The sequence below is a fragment of the Camellia sinensis genome, chromosome 2, assembly GCF_055761805.1.
Source record: "Camellia sinensis isolate YWXY chromosome 2, ASM5576180v1, whole genome shotgun sequence".
NCBI classification, from domain to species: Eukaryota; Viridiplantae; Streptophyta; class Magnoliopsida; order Ericales; family Theaceae; genus Camellia; species Camellia sinensis.
This window is the reverse complement of record NC_138962.1, coordinates 38,470,253-38,492,408: the sequence shown is the minus strand read 5'-3', so window position 1 is coordinate 38,492,408 and position 22,156 is coordinate 38,470,253. Positions and strand designations below refer to the sequence as shown.

Genomic DNA, 22,156 nt, shown 5'->3' with positions numbered 1-22,156 from the left:
TTTAAGAGGACATGTGACTATCTTTTAAATTATGATGATCGTCATATACAAAATCAAATTAATAACAATAAAAATAATGAACGGTTAACTTGAGCTTATATTTAAATATAATTTTTGTATCACACTAACTTTTAATCGTACCATCGAATAAAAATTTAAATATTAAGTTAAGTTGGATTGTGATTGCGGTTTTTATTAAAATTTTAATTTAATGACACCCTTTCTGCGCCAAAATCCTAGTTCCGCCATTGCTCGTAGGGCCCAACATGAGTCTTGTTTTGATGATCTGAATTATTCATTTTATGAGGCTCGTAAAAAATTTAGAGTTCTGGAAGGCAAAAAGATTCTCCACAAAGAATACAAGACGAGATGATTCTTTCTTTAATCTGCAAAAAGAAACCAACTAGTTAGTGATCGCTCCAGACCAGATATGGTTGGAAAAACCCTCCAACGATCAAGTTAGAAATATGATCGGCCATATAGTATTTGTTTAGGAAGTAAGATTTTCTATTTTCCTTTTGCTACCTCTTTCACTTTTCCTTATTCTTCTTTTTATGGTGTTATTGTCCTTGCCTTGACTGTTAGATTGACATCTTTATCTAAGGACTCTGGTTACTACCAGACTTTGGTCGGGCAAGTGGCCAGGTTGTTTTGATCATTTGCCGTTGGATTACCTTGCTGTGTGCAGCTTAAATTATGTCAGGCGTTTAATGGCCAACTTGTCGATTGCTCCATTCGTCCGATTAGATTTATCGGATGGTTATTTCGCTTACGTGGATTAGGCCTATGTATCTATACCTAATGATTGTGATCCTTATCGTCAATTGTGAATAAATTTAAGGGCATCCATGTATTTTGCAAATCTCCTTCTAAAAAGTAGTTTTACCCGAGCTTTGGTCAAGTGACACTACCCCTTCTTCTGTTAGACCTATCAATGACTTGAACCTTTCTCTTGATTCGGGTTGTTTGGTTGAACTTGAACGTTGGGCCTTTGGTTAACACTTATGGAATGTGAGTCAATTTTTTACGTCTCCACAAGAGTGATATGATAACCATAACTTTTTTATTTTATTACATTTATTTCTAAAAAAATGAATAATATATTTCAAATATATATTTATCATTTATTTTTTGGATATAAATGTAATAAAATAAAAAAGTTGTGATTGTTGGATCCAATTAATTTTTTCATAGATAATATACATAATAAATTTTATAAAATAAATAATTTAAATCATTAAAACTTTATTTGTGTTAAACCCTATAGACCACTCAAATTTTGTTACGTTGAGATCTAGAGAAGCGCAACCAATCTATACTCAATTATACACATGTAAAAGAATGATGTATACACATTTTCTTTTAAAAAAAATATATAAAAGTAGATATGTTTCTAGAATGTTATTTTCACGTGTATTTTCTTGAGCTAGTAGTTTTAGCCACAAAAGCAACCACAAAATCTTGCGCGTACGATAGACACCACCACACCCAATAACACTACAATACGCCCCATATTAAGGCTAAATTCCGCCGCTTCGTCGCCACTCGCCCCGTTGCTTCTCTCTCTCTCTCTCTCTCTCCACTGTCTTCCGTAAAAATGGATTTCCCATTCTGACTGATTCCAATTGAATTCCCCAGAACCCATTCCAAGAAAAACCCAGTCATGGCTTCTCTCCATTTTCTCAAATCCACCTCATCTCCTTTCTCACTCTCTCACTCCAATTCTTCGGAATTCAATTTCCATCTTCGCTGTAGAAAGTTTCTCAAGTTTCAGAGCCATCGCAGCTCTCAAATTTCCATTTACAGACGAGGCCTTAAGCTTTCTTCCAAGCTTCAAGAAGGTGACAATCAAACCAATGGTAAGTTTGTCTCGATCTTTTCATTTTATTTATTATTATTATTATTTTTTTATTTTTAATCGTGTTTGTGGAATCTATGGGATGCTGAGATTGTAGAGCTTGAACATGAAATGGGTTATTCGAATAGGCATATACATGTATTTGTGCTTTATGTTTGTGGGTTGGTTTGAGAGGAACTACCTAGGTGATAGAAAGTGAACTAAAATCGTAGATTTTGGATGATGATTTTGAAACTATTGATTCAAGAATGAATACTGGAGACAAAATTCTATAGAGTGATAGTTTCATAGACAAAATACTTGGTGGTTTATTTTATTTTATATTATATATATATTGAATTAATTTTATTTTTTGTTAATTTCGATTGGTTGTAAACGTAACATTAATTTACATAACAAATAAAAATATATATTTTTATTTTCGTGTCAGTGTCCTCATGTTTTTTGAAGTCACCATGTCCGTTTTTCTTACCGGAGGTTGACAAAGACCTTCAGCAAATCGTTGGTGGTGAGGAAGAGATTTTGGTTGAACAACCAAAATACTGGCTTGATTTGACTGTTCTGGAACACATCATTGACACTTGTATAAACAAAAGAGAGGTTACTGTTGTTTTCATTGTCATTGTCACCGTCTTCAACTTCTTCGGCTGATGACATAGAATAAGGGAATGTGAAGACAGCCTAGAAGATTTTGTTGCACTTCTGGTTCATGATAGCTGTCTCACTCTATGCAAATTTTTATTTATTTTAAAATCATTTGACTTATGAACCCAATTGAAAAAATGGAAAGGCTACGATAATCTGTTTAGAAAAGTGAGCTGGTTTTAGTTGTGCTTGCATAGATGGCACACATGCACATTCTTGTTCTAGTTGAGTAGTTGAAAAATTGACATTCGTAGAAAATGTTTGGTGTCGAATTTGAAGCATATTGAGTGTATTACTTACAAGAAACTGATCCCTTTACGAGTGTTGATGTTGAAAAGATCTCTTTTGTAGTTGCTTGTGGGTAAATTCATAAAATATTTTTGTTGCATTCATCTAAAAGAAGGAATCTGTGATTCTCATTGATGTCATCAAATTCAGACATTTATGTGTACATCTTTCTTTCTGCTCATAAGAAAAGGAAGAAAGGCAAGGCTGTGTGGGTGGGAAGAAAGGTGCATCTAAATCCCCGGGTTTTATATTTCTTTTGAATTTCAGGTGAAGAACCTCCAGAGTCATTGTTTATGAAAGAATTAAGGAGACGGGGTATGACTCCCACTTCATTGTTGGAGGAAAGCAATAGGAGCATCTATGGAGACGAGGAGATAAAATTAAAGGAAGAAGAGGGAGGGTATTCAAAAAGAAATGCAGTGTCAACAGATTATGAAAAGGCCTTATCTAATCAAAGGGAACGTTCCATAGCACTGAACAGTGAAGGCCTTGAGGTTGACACACACTCTCTCTCTAAATTATTTTTCTAACTTTTTTAGCTCAAAGTTTATTTTTGCATTAGTGTGTGATTTGTGTCAGACATGGAGTTATTGCCTCAGTTATATTCATCCCAAGCACATATTTTCTCTTTAAGCATGGTAATTAGTGCAAATATTCTGCATGCTTCTTCTCAATGTTTTACAACCCTTGTTGGCACTTAATATTTCATGGCTTTTAGGCACTAGTTCTCGGACTAATTTTCTCCTATTTTTTTGGTTGTGCATTAAACGCTTTTTTTTTTTTTTTTTTTAAATTTTTTTATTGTCATGCAAACATGGTGTCATGCATAACCATAGACTTTAATCTGTTTGTTAATATACTTTTTAAAAGGGGTTCATGTAAGAAGTTGGCACAGAAACAAAAGACCCCAGGATAATTTAGTATGTTTATGCAACCTAAAGGAGAAGACACGGCGTTCCAGCCCAGTTCCAGCAATGCACTTCTTGAAAACCAGGGAATGTCAGAAACATGAGGAGAAAATTCCCGAGTGCATCTAATTGAAATATTGATGCTAGCGAGAAAGTTGTCTCTGTATAAGGATTAACAATTAAATTGCATTATGTGGTCGGATCTGTGCATCAAAGTCATCCAGCATAGTGAGTAAATAAGACAAATCAAGCAGTTAATTTATAGATAATAAAGAACACATTTCCCTTATAGAATTCATCTCCTTGGCATCATTGGTGGAGGACTGGTAGGTATATCCCTGCTGTACCCAATTGCATTGGATATAGCATCTATTTCTCTGTAAACTGTCCCGACATTGATTCCGGTTAGCTCCTTTATGGGTCCGACAAGACTCTGTAAACTGTCCCGACATTGATTCCGGTTAGTTTCTACAAGGGTCCAGCAAGACTCCGTAAACTGTCACAACATTGTCTTCTACAACGGTCCGACATGACCCCATAAACTGTCTTCTACATCGGTCTGACACCACCATACAGTGTCCTCTACAACGTTATGACACCCCATACAGTGTCTTCACCAACGGTCTGACACGACCATACAGTGTCTCCTATCCTTTTTTATTTTTATGTATTTTCTTGTTTTGTTACTCTCTCCAAACTCAAGTTGGTTAGTTTCTCTCCTCCTTGAGTTTGCGGGGGGCTGTTAGAATTTCCCATCTTTACCTTCACCTACTCCACTACACACTCCACTTCACCTACCTCTACTCCACTACACACTCCACTTCACCTAACCCACTATCACCTCCACTACACCTACTACCACATTACCTTCACCTACTCCACTACACACTCCACTTCACCTACCTCTACTCCACTACACACTCCACTTCACCTAACCCACTATCACCTCCACTACACCTACTACCACATTTTCTTCTATATATAGATTGTATAGGAATTGTAATTAATGCATCTTGTAATCTATCAATCAAGACATCAATCAATAATACATAAATTCTTACATGGTATCAGAGCAAGGTTAAGAATTTAATATTTTTTCGCTTCACCGGCGGGCGGCAACCTCGCCTTGGCCGCCCGCCGGACCTCAACCTAGTCCGCTAGAATTGTCTACTACATACCTACCTCCTCATCATATCTTCATAACATCTCATTCTCTCTCGGCATCATAGTAGCCGTGATACTGCTCATACTTCTGGACAGCGGAGAGAACATCGTCTTTCTCGATCTTTCCGCCGACGCCGGTGGCGAGATCCAAGGCTCCGGCTTTCGACATCACTCTCCCCAAATAGTCCATAGCAGCTTCTCCACCGGAAAGATACTCCTAACAGCAGCGGAAAAAAGGTGTTTCCCTCAGCCAAACAAGGCTCAATAGCTGTGGTCCTCATCAAAATACGTGTAATTGCTACTCCTGAACTTGGTTTCCCTATCCTTGCTAACAAGCTTCTCAAATGCTTCCGGGCCATGTTCTTCTATGTACTTCTCAGCAGCAGTTAGAATGTCATCTGGCTTACTGAAGATGTCCTTCTTCCTTGGGACATACTAGACGTTAACAGTCTGCTGTGGGTTAAGAAAGAAAGGCCTCAAATAATGCTCATAAACATATGCAGCACCACTGATACTCTTTATGATGGTGGATATTTCAATGCCATTACAACACAGCACCTTGAAATTTATTTTATTTTATTTTCTTATCTCTCTTTCTGACCATTACAACACAGCACCAGCACACTTGTTCCCACCTTTCATCATGGTCTCCACTTTCTTTTTCTTTTTTTATATTTATTTTAATCCATCTTTTTTGAAAACAAAACCAATATCACTTTTTTTAATTCCTTAATTTATTTTAATAACATGAGTGGCCTCTCTTTTCCACCATCTCCCTCTTTTTCTACACAATATTTTTGTACCACCGCCCACTCCATGATTTCCATATTAATATTATTATTATTATTATTATTTTCACAAAAAAAAAAAAAAAAAAAAAAAAAAAATTCATTCCAGTTGATTTTTCTGCCTTACCACACCTACCATTCGAGTTTGCCAAACACACTTATTTTATTCATGTCAGGATCAACCCCGATCATAATTTTACACGAAAAAAAAAAAAAAAAAAAAAAAAAAAAAAAAAAACCACCATAACACACCCAACACCCACAGTGGGATTTTTCTTCTCTACTCTGCTGCAGATCTCTTCTTCTTTCCTCCGTCCTGGGCGGCCCTTGACGGTGCTGCCTCCGTGTTTCCTACGCCGCCGAGCACGTTCACTCCTCCATACTCCTCCACTGCAGCATACGGCGGACCTCCAAATCGGAACATCACAGTGGCCTTCCGCTTCAGCTCCTTATTTTCTGCTTTCAGCACACTTATCTCTGCTCGCGCATCCTTATACATGCGTTGGAGCAGAGCCAGCTGGGAATTTAAATGCTGCACCTCATTTGTCCTACTCTGCAGCCGGTTCGACAAATTTGTGACCGCCGTCATGGTTTCCACGCATGACTTCAGAGTATACTGATTAGCCTCAATATCAGTTTGCACCGCCATTTTTTGCTCCACCGACCGCATCGGAAAGTTCAATGGAGCAAAACCAGAGGTGTTTGGTTGAGGTTCACTGGCCACCGCACCAGTTATTTCTCTTGTGGGCTCGTTCAGTTCTGGAAAGAGCGTGAGCAGGTTCTGGGTAGCTGGACGGGAAGAAGAGGCCATGTTTTTGGGTTGCTAAGTGTTTCAGCGAAATAGCAATTTCAGACTGGTAATGTTCGGAAGGGTTGGTGACAGAATGGCAACAAAGTGTTCCACAGTTTCTCTCTCCGCAGAGGCAGAGTTTTTTTCAGCGAAGGGTTGGTTTCAGAGGTTTCAGAATGGTATGCCTCAGCCTCAGCCTTCGTCTTGGTTAAATAGCCGAGGCAGCCACGCGTATCGCGCGCCTCTTACCGCCCGACAAACTGACACGCCTTTTCATGGCACATCTTTTGACAAAGTGGACACGCCTTTTGATGGCACGCCTTTTGATGAATTGGGCACGCCTTTTGATGGCACGCCTTTTGACAAAATTGGGCACACCTTTTGAGGGTGCAACTTTTTAAGAGTCCGACAAGACTCTGTAAACTGTCCCGACATTGATTCCGGTTAGTTTTTACAAGTGTCCGACAAGACTCTGTAAACTGTCCCGACATTGATTCCGGTTAGCTCCTTTATGGGTCCGACAAGACTCTGTAAACTGTCCCGACATTGATTCCGGTTAGTTTCTACAAGGGTCCAGCAAGACTCCGTAAACTGTCACAACATTGTCTTCTACAACGGTCCGACATGACCCCATAAACTGTCTTCTACATCGGTCTGACACCACCATACAGTGTCCTCTACAACGTTATGACACCCCATACAGTGTCTTCACCAACGGTCTGACACGACCATACAGTGTCTCCTATCCTTTTTTATTTTTATGTATTTTCTTGTTTTGTTACTCTCTCCAAACTCAAGTTGGTTAGTTTCTCTCCTCCTTGAGTTTGCGGGGGGCTGTTAGAATTTCCCATCTTTACCTTCACCTACTCCACTACACACTCCACTTCACCTACCTCTACTCCACTACACACTCCACTTCACCTAACCCACTATCACCTCCACTACACCTACTACCACATTACCTTCACCTACTCCACTACACACTCCACTTCACCTACCTCTACTCCACTACACACTCCACTTCACCTAACCCACTATCACCTCCACTACACCTACTACCACATTTTCTTCTATATATAGATTGTATAGGAATTGTAATTAATGCATCTTGTAATCTATCAATCAAGACATCAATCAATAATACATAAATTCTTACAATTTCCATAGTTGATGTAAGATTTAATATGCAAAGTTGTCTTATAGCTCGCACTTTTTGTGTGTCTGTCTATAGAGTGATTTGATTCTGTGCTGAAAACTTAAGTACTGATCCTGATCACCAAATGTTCATAAGTTCATATTGTCAAATTTTTGTTAATAGCTCTTTACCTTGACTATGCGTCAGTCAGAAGACCTTATTTCAAAATCTCTGGTAAACTGGTATCCAATTCAAGATATAATACCTTAAAACAAGGACCATATCAAGAATCCTGTCACAGATCTTGATTATATGAATTTGACAAATTATCATTGTTCTTCTTTATGCAATTGAATCACAGGTAACAATTCCTCACACATTAAGGCTATTATGTTATCTAATGTTATTTGAACATGTTACCAAGTTGACTTGTTTTTCTTGGATATATGGTCTTTGTATCATAATAACCCCCCCCCCCCCCCCCCCCCCCCCAAAAAAAAAAAACCGAAAAGGCCAATACGTAATTATCATATACATGCTAAAATGGATTTTAATCGTTGTCATTTACTTTTTTCCTAATGTGTGCATGCTATATGGAAGTGAATTACATTTTCATCTGCTTCTTTGATTCAGGGTTTGATTCCACGTGCTAAAATTTTGCTATCCATTGGAGGAACATTTTTCTTGGGGTTTGGGCCATTGATCCTCATAACAGTTGCATTATTCTCTGCCCTATACCTTGTAAGCTTCTCTTTGATCTTTAGCATGCCTCATGACTTAATTGTTTCCATTACCCAGATGTGTTTAATATATTTGTATAGTTATTTTTCTGATGTACTGTGTGGCTAACATGACACTAGCTGTTTATATGCTCACGGAATGGGGTTCGCAGAATTTTGAAATTTGAAAGTTCTTTAAAGAAGTGACTGGTCAGGATTTGTATTTTTATTAGCTTATAACCTCACAACTGATATTAATTCAAAATGTTTGAGCATGTATCTCAGAGTGGTTGACATTGTCACATTATGACTGGGAACACAAAGTCACCAAACAAGAAAGAAAGAGGACCATATAAATAATTTGCTGAAAATTTTGAGTCTAGATTTGTCAGTTGCCGGAGTGTGAGCAAACCAATTATGTTTGGAAATCAGATGAAATCTATGGTTACTGGCAGGAGCTTAGCCCCAATTGATTTTTACTCAACTTATTAGGACCAAACTTCGAATTACAAAAGTTCAAAGGATGATACGGTTCACTTGGGAATTTTTGGTACAGGCTTCTCGATACCAGCATTGTATTGTGGAAAGCAGGCCAAAACTTTTTCCCTGATGCTGTACGAAGCTTGATATGAAAAATAACCTGTTGGCCTTAATTTTCTTTCATTTTTACTCTTACAAAAATATATGTGAAATTGTTGGCTACATGTTGTTGGGATGCATGTGGCTGGAGAATTTTTTTTTTTTTTTTTTTTTTTTTTCAGCAAAAGAAAACATTTATTGAATAGGAAACAAGGCAAGCCTTACATCTTACAGCATGTGGTTAGAGATGTTTATTCATGTTGTGTCAAATGCAATGAAAACCTCGGTATTGATTATTTTCTTTTCCTTGTGTCTTCTGCAGTATTTTGGACCAACTTTCGTCCATGATGCAAGCAAAACATCTGTAACACTACCCCAATATATTGACCCATATTCACTTCTCGAAGATGAAAGGATATCTCAAACAGCTCCTGGTGTAAATTGAAGTGCAAACATCTTTCAGACTTCAGCTTCTTCAAGCCTCACTTGCAGGTTTCTGTTGCCTTATCTGCTGTTGTCATTATTCTATTCTTTCCCTGTAAAAACATAAAATTAGGAAGAACATGTATTATGTTTGTTTATGATCCAACTGTTTTCATGAACTTTCTAATCACAAGGAATGCCCATTAGAATCAAATTTGATGTCTTCATCCATGTATTGATATCTATGGCATTTTCTTTCATGAGAAATCACATTGAATCTGCAAGTGACAATGAGAGAGCTTGTATATATATATTAAAAGTTACATTCTATTAAATTTTGTATATGATGAAAGCAATTCTAATAGTTAGGCTTGGAAACAAATCTGACTTTGATATATTGTGTATCGTAACCTAATTTGTTATGATTTAGAAACATGTAGGAACTGCCACACTGAATCCATGCTGACCACTATAATATGATTTTGCCAAGGTTTCAATAATTTACAAGAGATGTGCTAATATTTACAGGATGTGTATGTATATGAAAAAATGGGTTTGGTTCATAAAGAAAAGGGTTGATACTCTAGATGATGAAATCGTATCAATATCGTATTCTAGTTCTTCTTGTCTCGGAGCCATGCACTGGTTAGGTGTTATACAGAAAAGAAAACAAAAACATATCCAATTTGGAGAAGACTATTGATTGACTTGTTTGATAAACCACATTCAATGGTTTATTGTATATATATACATATATATTGCTAGAGTAATATATGTATTTGTTATTAACTAACTTTTTACAACAATTGAGACTAAGGGACGGTTAAGATATAGATTGGAAAGGCTCGTAGGTCTGGACGGCCTTGATGAGTCCTTGAATAGATCCGGCAGCGGCAACGAGCGATATGATCAAGCAGGACAAGCTCAGTAGTTGCAGCCAAATCCAGGTGGAAGAAAATTTACGAATCTTTGCTTGTGAAATGTACATCTCAACTGGAAAATACACTGTCAAGGGCCAGAAAGCAGAGGCACCGAGAAGACCCAAGAAATCATTGAAGAATGGGAGTAACATTGCGATGATAGTTGTGAAAATCACGTATGCTGTTCTCCAGACAAACCGAAAGAGGTTGCTGTTGAAAGTGCCTCCAAATGGCATGGCAATGGGGTATTCTCTTGCTATGAATCCACTTTGTGGCCATCGCTTGCTGCTCCAACTTTCAACGAACCCAAATATTGGTTGACAGAATACCTACATTTATATGCTACAACACAATCAAAATCTGAACAAAGAAAATGTTGAATTGAATCATACTAGTCTCTACTGAGAGGTTCTTAGTCTATATATGACAAGCTGAACTAGATGTTTTCTATTCATTATTTTCCCTTTAAATTAAGGGAAAGAAAGAGAATAGTAATAGTAGGAATTCTCTTATCCCAATCTGAAAATTATCCATGACTGTTTATGTCTCTAGTATGGTCACTCGATGAAATGTGGAGGGAAGTCGGGTAAATGGTCGATACTATACTGGAAGGATTCCTCTTTGGCTGATAGGTACTGTAACTGCTATTCTTGCGTGATTAGTTCAATAGGTATTTTCTTTTACGATCCATAGTTCAGATTGGGTTCATCCCTGTAGTAATCGAATGAATTGGGTTGTGCCTGTTCTAACAAAAGAACCAGCAGGTACAGTATTTTATGGAGGAAAGCCAGAAGGATTTGTAGAAACCAAATTGCGTCATAGACTCTTTTAAGTATGTTTGATGTTTGTTTACCTGATAGGCTCCAACAAGATGAACAATAATGCACACGTTAGCAATGTCGACAAGCCAAAAGGGTTCATAGAAGCCGAATCCAGTCAGAAAGTTCCCTGGCGCGTGGTTCCCAAATGCTGCATAACCGACAAGTCCACATGACATATAGAACATGGTACTGACTGAAATCCCAATCAAGGTAGCTTTCTTCATTGCTACATTCTCCGGTGGGGTAGATTTTAGTGTGTTCTGCAATGCAGGGAAACTTCTCTTCAATCAAATGCAAAACAGTGAAGAACAAAACTGGGGGCAAGCTACTAGAGCAAATGCATGGCCTGCAAGTCTAGAACCAACATGCTTTATTTCAGGGTGGGCACGAGCCCGGTCTGGATTGTTTTTCTAAGGATTTAGGATTGATATTTTAACTTGTAAGATCAGGATGGGCTGAATTTTATATGGGTTAGACTTAAAAATAGTTCCTGAGTTCCAATTTGGCCCTGTCGATGCCGACCTCGATTCTTATTCCTTTGTCTCAATATGCATCCTCTTGGAGAATTGAGATGAATGAAGATAGTGTCCTTACAACATCATTTGAAAGTAAAGATTGGCATCAGACTGGGCTGCTGCCCAAACCCGGCTGTGGGTGGCCAAGTAAGATGGACTTTTTTCCTTCTCGTTCTGCTGGCCCGGCCAAAGGCCCAAAATCTTAACCCCATGCCCTCTACAATGGGCTTGGCTTCGACAGGTTAAAGGGGCCGACTTGCGAGTTAAGTCCAACGGGTTGAAATTCAGGTCTATCTTTGGGCTTTTTAATTATTTTTCCCGTGTTTTTATATTTTCTGCTGATTTGCGAGCTGGGCTGATGGCCAGGCCGACAGGCCATGTCTTACTGACCAACAGGCTGTGCTGGGCTTCAACACTGAGGCCCAATCCCAGCCTTATTCGGGCCTGGCTAGCCTTTGTGCCAAATTGATGACCCTTGTTTCATAGTACTATTTTAACCAACAATGTGAATAAAAAAGGCCATCAAAATATATAGAGATCATCACACACACACACACACACACACACACACACACACACACACACCATGACATAAGTAAATGATTTTCTATGTTTGAGATTAGCATTTGATTTGCAAATTAAAAATGAGCTGTAGGATAGGCGTAGGTAGAGGGAAGCTTGCCTGTATCTCAATGAGGACATTAGAGAAAGCATAGGCAAAAGCGATGTTACCAAGTGCTTGGAAGGTGTTCCATATTTTCTGTGAATTTGTCATTCCATCCTCTCCAATTGGTATTCCTGTTAGGTTTGTCTTCGGATGATGCCCCTCTTCAAAAACCAAAATTAACACCCACCATTTCTATATCAGACTTAATAATTGATTCTTGTGTTGTGAATACATAAGATACTTAGGCCTCGTTTGGCAAGAGGCTATTTTAGCCAATTAGCCAAAAAGTTACTAAATTAGTCAAAAAGCCAACAACCCATACCAAAAAGTCAAAGATTCTCTTTTCTCTCTACTTTTTGCACATCTTTTCGTAATTAGTCAAAAAGTCATCCCAAACATACAAGTTTTTTTTACCTACCTTTTTAGCCAAATAGCCAAAAAGTTACTAAATTAGCCTGTTCCCAAAATCATATGTAAACTTAGAGATTTGATTGACCTGCAACTTTGGCAATGGCGAGGCCGAGGCCAATGGCAGAGTAAGTGAAGGACATAATAGCAGCGACGATGGACAGTATTGAAAGATCATGAAAGTTTGGTATTTGGCTGAGTATTATCTGCTTCACCCCAAATATCATCATGAAGATATTGTTTGATGTATGACAACCCACTTTGTGCCCTTGCTTGTGGAAACAATTCGATCTTTTTATAGCCCTAATACATATATATGTTGAGAGAGAGATCAAAATTTAAAACGACATATATATATATACATATATATATTAAAAATCAATAATGAAATGAAGTTATATGATGATGAGGATGATGATACTTACGCCATGCTAATAGCTGTAGTGATAGTGTATCCTATTGTTACTCCAACAAGATTTGCATACTGTGCCACTCCACAGAGCTTGACTTTTATTCCTCCTGTGTTCGCACCCACACACACACAGTTAATCATAGTCTGAAGAGAAAAATTCAGTGAGGGGTCATATTTTATGACATTGCATCTTTTGTTCTCAAGATTAAAATTTCAGTTCCTTCGTTTATTCTTAGCCACAAGATTGTCTTTAAAGATTTTTATCACATCTTGTGATTGACAGTACATTAACGCTCTGTTTTTTTTTTTTTTTTTTTGTGTGTGTGATCAAAATGTTTGTTTAGACCGCATTTTTTTTTTGTATTTGGTACAACAAAAAATAAAAGTTAATAGAAATTTAGGCGGAAAATGTTTTTCACCTTTAAGAAAGTGAAAAATAATTTTCAAATTAAAATCTTACTAATGCTATCATACAATCACTGTCACCGTCATTGCCACAACAACCATCACTATCACCACCGCTGCCAAACCACCACCACCACTGTTGTCGTTGCTATTCCACCACCTCCTCCTCTGCCCATTGTCACTACCACCACCACCACCACCACCACCACCACCTCCTAAGGTTGTGTTTGATTTAAGAATTTGTGTGAAGAAAAGAAAAAGGGAAAGAAAAAATTTAAAAAAGAGAAGTTATATTTCATATACCATCACCATCTTTTTTTCTTTTTTCCCTTCAAATTTTTGATCCAAACAAAATGTCCTTATCCCATATTTGAATATATTTCATACTAAAAGATGGTGGAAACACAATGCCAAGAAAGATTGATGAGTAATTGTTTTAGCCAGCATCTTTTGTAGCCTTTCAGACGTCAAGACTGTTGAGTAGCTCATTTTTTTAAATATTTTTTTAAAATTTTTTCTATTGTAAATCTCTTCTCAAATTTATGATCTAAATTAAATATAGTTTTAAGAACTTAAATTGGGGGGGGGGGGGGGGGGGGGGGGGTGTTGGAAATGTGTCTGCAATGTCTGTAATTTTCACTCACTTGAAGAGTAGCTTGATTGAGCAGTCAACAAAATTTTGTGCTAACACAAGGTGCTCTAGGCTAGCAACTTGACTATATTCTTGAATGGTAGATTGTTTATCGTCTCCCTTCTTTGAGGGTTTTTTTCATTTAAATCCTCATTGTACTTCATTTATTATTTTTATTGATGATGGAACCCCTCCAAGGCAGATGCCCTTTTGACCTACCCTGCAAGGTAAAACTCAGGAGGTACGCCAGCGTCCCTACAAGCATACATTAGGGGAAGCTGAGGAGGCTCAAACTCAAAACTTGCTGCTTCATTGGCAAAAGTCTCACTATTCAAATATGGACTTGTGCTTTATTTATTTGCTCTATTTTTTATGTTTAATTGTTTTCTTTACGGAAAAGGAGTCACTGCAGCAGTGACTGTAGTGCCTTCATTTGAGGTATATTATACCTTTATTTTTATGATATAAACCATTCACTTTGTAGGGTTTGTTGAGTACTTTATGCCTACCAAAAATCATATTAATCGGATATCAATAACTATATGATCGAATTGCATATTGTTTATGCTATGTCTCAAAAGAAAAACTTATTATTTATTTTTTTGGGTTATTGATCATATAGTTGTTGATATCCGATTAATATGATTTTTGGTAGGCATGAAATACTCAACAAACCCTACAAAATGACGGTTTGGATCATAAAAATAAAGTCATAATACACCTCAAATAGAGGCACCACAATCACTACTGTGCTTTGAGCACAACAGTGATCCTTTGTCCTTTTTTTACACCCTTTAGGCCAACATAACAACATTTAGGTTTTTTATTTTTATTTTTTTATTATAAATTTTTTTAGGAGTATTTATTCATAAATCCGTCTTCGCCTATTTATATTCTACTTAGTCCAAATTATTTTTTTATATTCTAATAAGTCTTGTGCATGACATAACTACCAAAATATCTCTAATAATAACATTGACAGTGTGAATGTGAATATTCACACTGTAAAATATGAATATTCACATCACCAAGTTGCTAAGCGTTCAAGAAATATTTGTAAGGGTAAATTTTTTTATAAAATACTTAAATATGAGAATTAGAATTTGATAGATCAAATGTTTAAATAATAGGACTTATTAAAATAAAAAAATATGTTGTGGACTAATTAAAATACAAATACTTGAAAAAAGAATTTATTAATAAATCCCTCTTTATTTTAATTGTTAGGGGAGATAGAAATGTACCTAGATTAGATCTAACAGCATCCATGTAAGTGTAGTTTCTGGTGCCAGTAACAGGGTCTCTGTAGCAGTCAGCAAGCATGTGAGAAGTAAACGCAGTGATGATAGAGAATAAAATCAGTGCAATTGGGCCTGCAATCCAACCCAACTGTGCTATAGCCCATGCCAATGACAACACCCCTGACCCTATCACTGCTGTTATTATATGTGCACTTGCAGTCATCACAGTTCCTTCAAAATTTCAAAAAAACCCAAAATTTATATTAAGTGAAAGTGAAACTGTTATATAAAGCACGAGTAATGATAGACAAATAGATAATATATATTAAAAAAATATTATTGACATATAATTTTGATAATTGGTTTTATATGAAAATTCTGAAAGAATAGTACTTTCTTATGAAAAATAGTCGAGTCTCTTATTATATATAGGTAGCCTTACCATTTTAAAGAAAGAACCCATCAAACAAAAATGATACAGACCTCCACAAACACCTCACCCCCACGACTCCTATGCACCCGTGCCAGAGAGATAGGAAAAAAAAAAAAAAAACAAAAACACACGTGACCAATCACAATCATTTGGGGGTCATGAGGGTCTCCCAAAATGAGAGTCTCAAGTATTTTTCACCCATCAAAATGCTTCTTAATATCAAAAGTGTCACGACGTATTATTTAAGTTAGTTTTCTACATGAAAATTTTAAAAGAATAGCGGCCATGTTTAGTTTAGTTTTCAATTTTTTCAAAGATTTTTTTTTTATAAAAAATTAAAAATTAATATAGTAAAAGAAATAAAAAAAAATCAAAATCTTTTTTATATAATTCTATCTTTTGGGAAGTTAGAAATGATGTTTAAAATTTTAAAAATATATTGTAAATATTTACTCGTATTAAAATAATTTCTATTTTTTTTTTAAATCATGAATTATTTTTTTTCTTGAAAAACAAACTAAATATGGCCAACATTTTTCTATAAAATGATGATTTCAGAGACTTTTATCATTATAGGATCTCAAAAGATTAGATATACGCAATCTTATTCTGTGTAAAAGGTTGTTTTTATTGTTTAAACTCACGACTCGAAGCCATGAAAAAAAATGTGTGTGAGAGAGAGAAGGGAACATAAACACATACCAGTTCGTTTGGGGTGGCCATCATCATCAAACTTGTCAGTAGAAATGCCATTTTGAGGGCGAAGGCTTGTAGTCTTCTCCATGTCTTTCTCTCTCTATATGGTGGTATGGACAACTCTCCTCTCTCTCTCCAACTCTAAGCAACATAAATGGTTTGAGCATATATGCAATCTAAATAGAACCAAAAAAAAAAAAAAAGAAAAGAAAAGAAAAGAAAAAAAAAAGAGAGTGAAATGTTAAAAGGGTAAAAGGTAACTAGTTCAATTGCCAATATTCATTTTTAACAGATTCTATGCACATTCCCAAAAAAAAATTACAAAATAATATAAAAAAAAAGTCTCGTTATTTTTATCAATAATGTTAGGAATACAGAATCAAACATAGAATGAAATACAATCTTCTCACAAAGAGTGAGTCCTACCCCTTATAAGAGCATTGTGTTACAATCTGTATTTGATTTCTGTGCACATAAACTTACTCGATTTTTATTTCAAAGCAATAACAGAACTTTTCAATTAATGCCTCAAGATTACTTTAGATGTGATAAGGGAAAGACCACAATGTTTGTAGGTTCAAAAAATTATTCAGAAAAAAATCAATAATTTACATTTATTATAAATGTGACTCACACCCCTACAAATTTTAAATTCATACCACTTGGTTACATAGTAAAAAGTTAATTTTTTGACTTTTTAACTTATTTTTAGTTAAAAAAGCCACAAAAAAGTTAATTTCTGTAGTAAAAAAAGTAATAAAAAATAAAAAAACTAACTTTTAACCAACTTCCTAAAACACTCTTAAGATTTGGAATAAAATGTCACAACTCATATTATTTATGGCGAGTGTGACCACCATAAATATAGTCTGGCGAAGGTTATAATAATCAATTAGTGATACATAAATTTAGGACAGTCAATATTTGTTCACGATTGTTAAAAGTAGGGGTGCAACTTGGGCGGGTTCGGTCGGGTTGGGGGTCTGCCCAAGTCCGACCCGAATTGTATTTGGCACTGCCCAAGCCCGCCCAAGCCCGCCCATGAATCCGAACATTGTTGCCCAAGCCCGGCCCAAGCTTTGTATTTTGAACTCGGGTTGCCCGAATTGCCCGAGTTCAGAAACCTGTAGGTAGACCTAAGAGTAGACATAAAAGATGCTAATCTAATGGTAGAAAACTAACCAAAAAAAAATAAAAAATAAAAATTAAGACTAACTCTTTTACTTAATAGAAGACTAACCAAAAAAAAAATAAAAAATAAAAATTAAGACTAACTCTTTTACTTAATTTATATATATTACATAATTTATTAAATTATATATATATTATATATTATATAATTTATATAATATATTAAATTGAATTCGGGTTCGGGTTGCTCGGGTTGGCCATTGGTTCTGCCCAAGCCCGGCCCGAATTGCAATTCGGGCATCAAAAATCTGCCCAACCCCGTCCAGATTACAAGATATAGTTGCCCAAGCCCTAAAAAAACTCGGGCTGGGCTCGGGTTGCTCGGGTTGAGCCCGCCCAAGTTGCACCCCTAATTAAAAGAGATAAATGAAATCCAGTTATTTTTATAAAATGCGTTCAAACACAACATACTACATTTTTTATTTTTTATTATTAATTGTTGTGAAATGATTACAATCCATTTCAACAACGGTTTTAGTTGTGTCATATCACGTTGTAAATAAAATTTAATAATAAAAAAATAATAAGTATAATATCAAAAATAATAAAAATATCAAATATTTTATTAAATACGAGTATGAATTCCACACCTATGCATATTTGATAAATAATTTAGTAAAATTTTTTTGTACCCTAACCTTGCTCATGTAATATTATTAGCAAATAAGAAATAATTGCATTCACATCCACCAAAAGTGTCCAAATTTCAAGTAAAATCCATCATGCAAAACATTAATTAACAGTTGGACTTTGTAAGTCAAAGCCATATCTATCTAGCCATCTTTTATACTATTATATATGTAAATATTGAATTTCGTATTCAATTCTCTAAATATATTTCTCATGTCAATTGGTAAATTTCTATATATTAAAATAAAAATTGTTATACTATATCACAAGCAGGTTTCATTAAGAAAACATTTACTATTTAAATAATTTACATGTCATGATATTAATTTATTTATTAATTATTTTTGTTTTTACTTTTCTGAATTACGCACTACGCACAGATTGTGTGTGCCATCCGTTAATTTATATATATAAAAATCACTTAAAAAATACTTAAAAAGAATCCAGAATATATAAAAATTACAATATCGAGATAATCGGTCAGTATTACATGGATCTTATGGCAAAAATCACCAAAAGATTTGAAAGTTGATTCTTGGAACACAAAAGAAGGTAAGTGAGCCATATAGCAAAGTCTTTTTAACACTAATAATTCACTTTAAAAAAAAAAGAAGAATATTCCTATTCACACACAATGAGAATTTAACTATTTACAAAAAGTAGTCCTATATACATATAAAAAAAAAAGGATTATTCAAGACAGAGACATGTAATAAATTGTCTTTCCAATTTTTGCATATTATTCTCCATAGGATTGGTGAACTTTTCCCCTCTTGTTTTGTTTATTTATTTATTTTTTTTTGCAAGCATTTTTTGACAAGTCTTTTTTCTTCTTCATTTTTCTCTTTAAAAAAAATAAAAAATAAAATTGGTGCATTTGACATGATGAGCCAATGTGGTGGTCATCTTGTCCTTGACTAGGAAACCTCTTTATAAAACTTTTACAAATATGCAATAAAAATATAACCAAACAAAATATAAAAAGAAAATAATAGAAAATATTCTTTCTTTCTTTGTAGGAGTTACGTTCCCTTCGTGTCTTCCTATTTCGCTTTTTTCCCTATATCCTTTCTTCCTTTGATAAGTCTTTTTTCTCTTTAAAAGAATAATGTTTGAGGGCCACAATTTGTGTGGCTCAAATAGCTCAAAACTGCCAAAACGACGTCGACGTCGTTTTGGCAGTTTTGAGCTATTTGAGTCACACAAATTGTGGCCCTCTACCATTGCCCTCTTTAAAAATGGTGCATTTGACTCCCAAAAGATTACGGACCTCTTTTTTTTTTTTTTGGAGTAGTGCTATATATCACAACTTTGTGAATTTGATATATCATTTCTTACATTTTTTTTATACGTTTTAAAAAAAAAAAAAATCAAGAAAAGTCATAAAAATAACTTTTAATCATCTTCTCAAAACAACCCATGATATCCCACCAGCTGATGTGATGAGCCAGTGTGATGACCATTTTGTCTCTGGCTAAGAGATATATTTAAGAAATTGTTTGAAAATATGCAATAAAAGTTAAAATTGGCAAAATACTGAAAGAAAATAATAGAAATCCTTCTTTCTTGTACAAGGTTCCCTTGTCTTTTTATTTCGCTTCTCTCCCCACATCCTCTCTCTTTCAATGCAAGCCATTGAGAAAAGATGTATTCCAATCTCAAATTAAAACTATTACATTCTACAATGGAACCTAAAAAAAGAGCACCAAGGAACATCTTTATATATACTTATATATATGTATGTATGTATGCACACAAAGAGATAGATGGATATGAAAGAAATTAAGGTGATTAAATCTCAACTTCAATCAAATGTTGAATCACATACCATCAATCCTCTTTTATCTCTGAATTGTTGGATTATCCTCTAAAGGATGAGAAGTGCCTTCGTCCCAAATTATTCACCTGCTTTAGGGTTCATAAAATTTTAATCATGGAAGCAACAAAATTCTTTGAGAATCTTGAGGCAGAAGATTTACAATGAAGGAGAAAGATATGAGCAATTCATTATGCTTCTTTTTTTCTCGTTCTTTTTATTCAATACTTGTATGATATTTCAAGTTCAAAAGATGTAATGAACCACTTAACCAATCACGATAAGATTTTGTGGTGAATAAAGCCCGTATATATAGCATTTCTCTTTTTTTGTACACATAATCTTTTAGAGGCCATGTTTGTTTTGGAGATGTGATTATGAAATAAGGGGATAAGAAAATATGAATAAAAATTTATAATTATTTTAAATTAAAAAATGTTATTTATACTTATCATTGAATGATGTAATTCTAATGAAGAGAATCACAAATGTCATGTTTTAATTTTTTGATGCATCATTGTAACTACCTTCTTAATGCTTAATAGGTTAGCATTTGATAATACTTATTGCATAAGAACTAATGCAATATGTAAAAGATAATGATCATTTTACATTTTTTTTTGTAGCTTCTCCACTTTTATCATTTTTCCAAACTTTCACTATTTGTCCCTCTTTTCAAAGCTATTGCTTTATATTGTTGGCTGCTAGCTATGTAAATTTGGCATGACCTTTGTTATATTCACAATAGGCTCAATAGTGCGTGTTATCAGCCATTAGATTTTGTGGTTAAAAAACGTAAAAAAATCACAAAAAAATAAAATAAAATGCCACATCAGACATTAATCAATTATTTTTCTCTCACAATTATTTATTTAATTAATTTTTTTTAAACACATTTAACTTTTTACCCCTCATAAAAAAGTCAAAAAAACATAAATAAAAAAAAAATCACTTAAAAAGACCAATTTACCAAAACCCTCTAAAACAGAGCTTTAATGGAGTCAGTACTCTCCACACTTTCTCTCTCTAAGTTTTTCTCTCTCAAGGTTGTTTGAGTGAGTGTGCCGCTTGGGAGTGAGAGGGGGAGGGGGGCTCTGGCCTCTCTCTGACCACCTCTCTCCTCTGTTTTTTCTTCTTTTTTTTTTTCAAAATAAATCTTGGGAGATCTTTCTTCTCAATCTCTCTCTTTTTGTGATGTGTTTCTCCCTCCTTAGGGTGGATATTTTTGAGTTTCTCCTCCTCCCCCTTTCCTGTCGAATCTAGATCTGTCGTTTCTCGCCGCCACCACCACCACTACACCACAACCGGATCTGCCACCCATCGTCGTTTCTCGTCGCAGAAACCACCACCACCACGCCGCAGCCACTCCTCCACTAGATCTGATTTCTTCCTCCCTCATATCTTTGTTTTGGTTTGCTTTTGAGTTTTTGTTTCTTTTTTATCCGGTATTTTGTATGTTTTGGACTTCATGGGTGTGTTATTGGTAGCTTATCCTCTCTGGGGTGGAAGCTTTTGTGGTATCTCTAACTAGCTCTAGTGTTGATCTCTTATGATCGCTTCTGCATTGCAGTACGAGTTAGGATCTTAGATGATCATGCCTTTAATACTATTATGGTTTTGTTTGTGTGCCTCTTTGCTCATTTTTCCTTTGTTTAGAGTAAGCTTTATTTGTGTAGGCATGAAATCCATTGTAAGTGCCATTTAGCTTATCTTTAATAGATTTTACTCCCGTTCAAAAAAAAAAAAAAAAAAAAAAAGAGCTAGTACTCTGTCAAACTCTAACTGGTTGGCCTTAGTTAGAAACAATTTAGCCAATTAGTTGTTTGATTTTTTTTTTTTTATACTTTTTCCGTTCCAAATAATAGTCTCTTTTAGAGAATCCAACTTTTTTTAATAGTACAATTATTGTACTTTAAAAATATTGATTTTCCAAACACATAATGATATCAAAGTTGTCACCATATTTAACTTTTGAAAAAATAGAAACTAATTTAATGAAAATAAAAATAACCATCCATTACATGATCATCATCCAAACACATAATAAAAATTAATCTAGTAAAACAAATAAAT

The 22,156-nt window shown here is 35.1% G+C and overlaps 2 protein-coding genes across 2 annotated transcripts; one reads left to right on the top strand and one right to left on the bottom strand.

Annotated features, from left to right (window-relative positions):
* The first annotated feature begins 1,448 nt into the window (after nt 1-1,448).
* On the top strand, nt 1,449-9,632 carry LOC114293077 (uncharacterized). The gene is made up of 4 exons (XM_028237104.2): nt 1,449-1,859; nt 3,059-3,285; nt 8,210-8,317; nt 9,197-9,632. Exons 1-4 carry the CDS (start codon nt 1,664-1,666, stop codon nt 9,317-9,319), a joined length of 654 nt encoding a protein of 217 aa, XP_028092905.1. The 5' UTR covers nt 1,449-1,663; the 3' UTR covers nt 9,320-9,632.
* Nucleotides 9,633-10,113: 481 nt separating this feature from the next.
* Nucleotides 10,114-15,555, bottom strand: LOC114293076 (amino acid permease 6). Its single transcript, XM_028237102.2, has 6 exons — nt 15,321-15,555; nt 13,054-13,147; nt 12,717-12,931; nt 12,236-12,381; nt 11,071-11,298; nt 10,114-10,546 (listed from the first exon to the last, which is right to left on the bottom strand). Exons 1-6 carry the CDS (start codon nt 15,538-15,540, stop codon nt 10,121-10,123), a joined length of 1,329 nt encoding a protein of 442 aa, XP_028092903.2. The 5' UTR covers nt 15,541-15,555; the 3' UTR covers nt 10,114-10,120.
* Nucleotides 15,556-22,156: the final 6,601 nt, after the last annotated feature.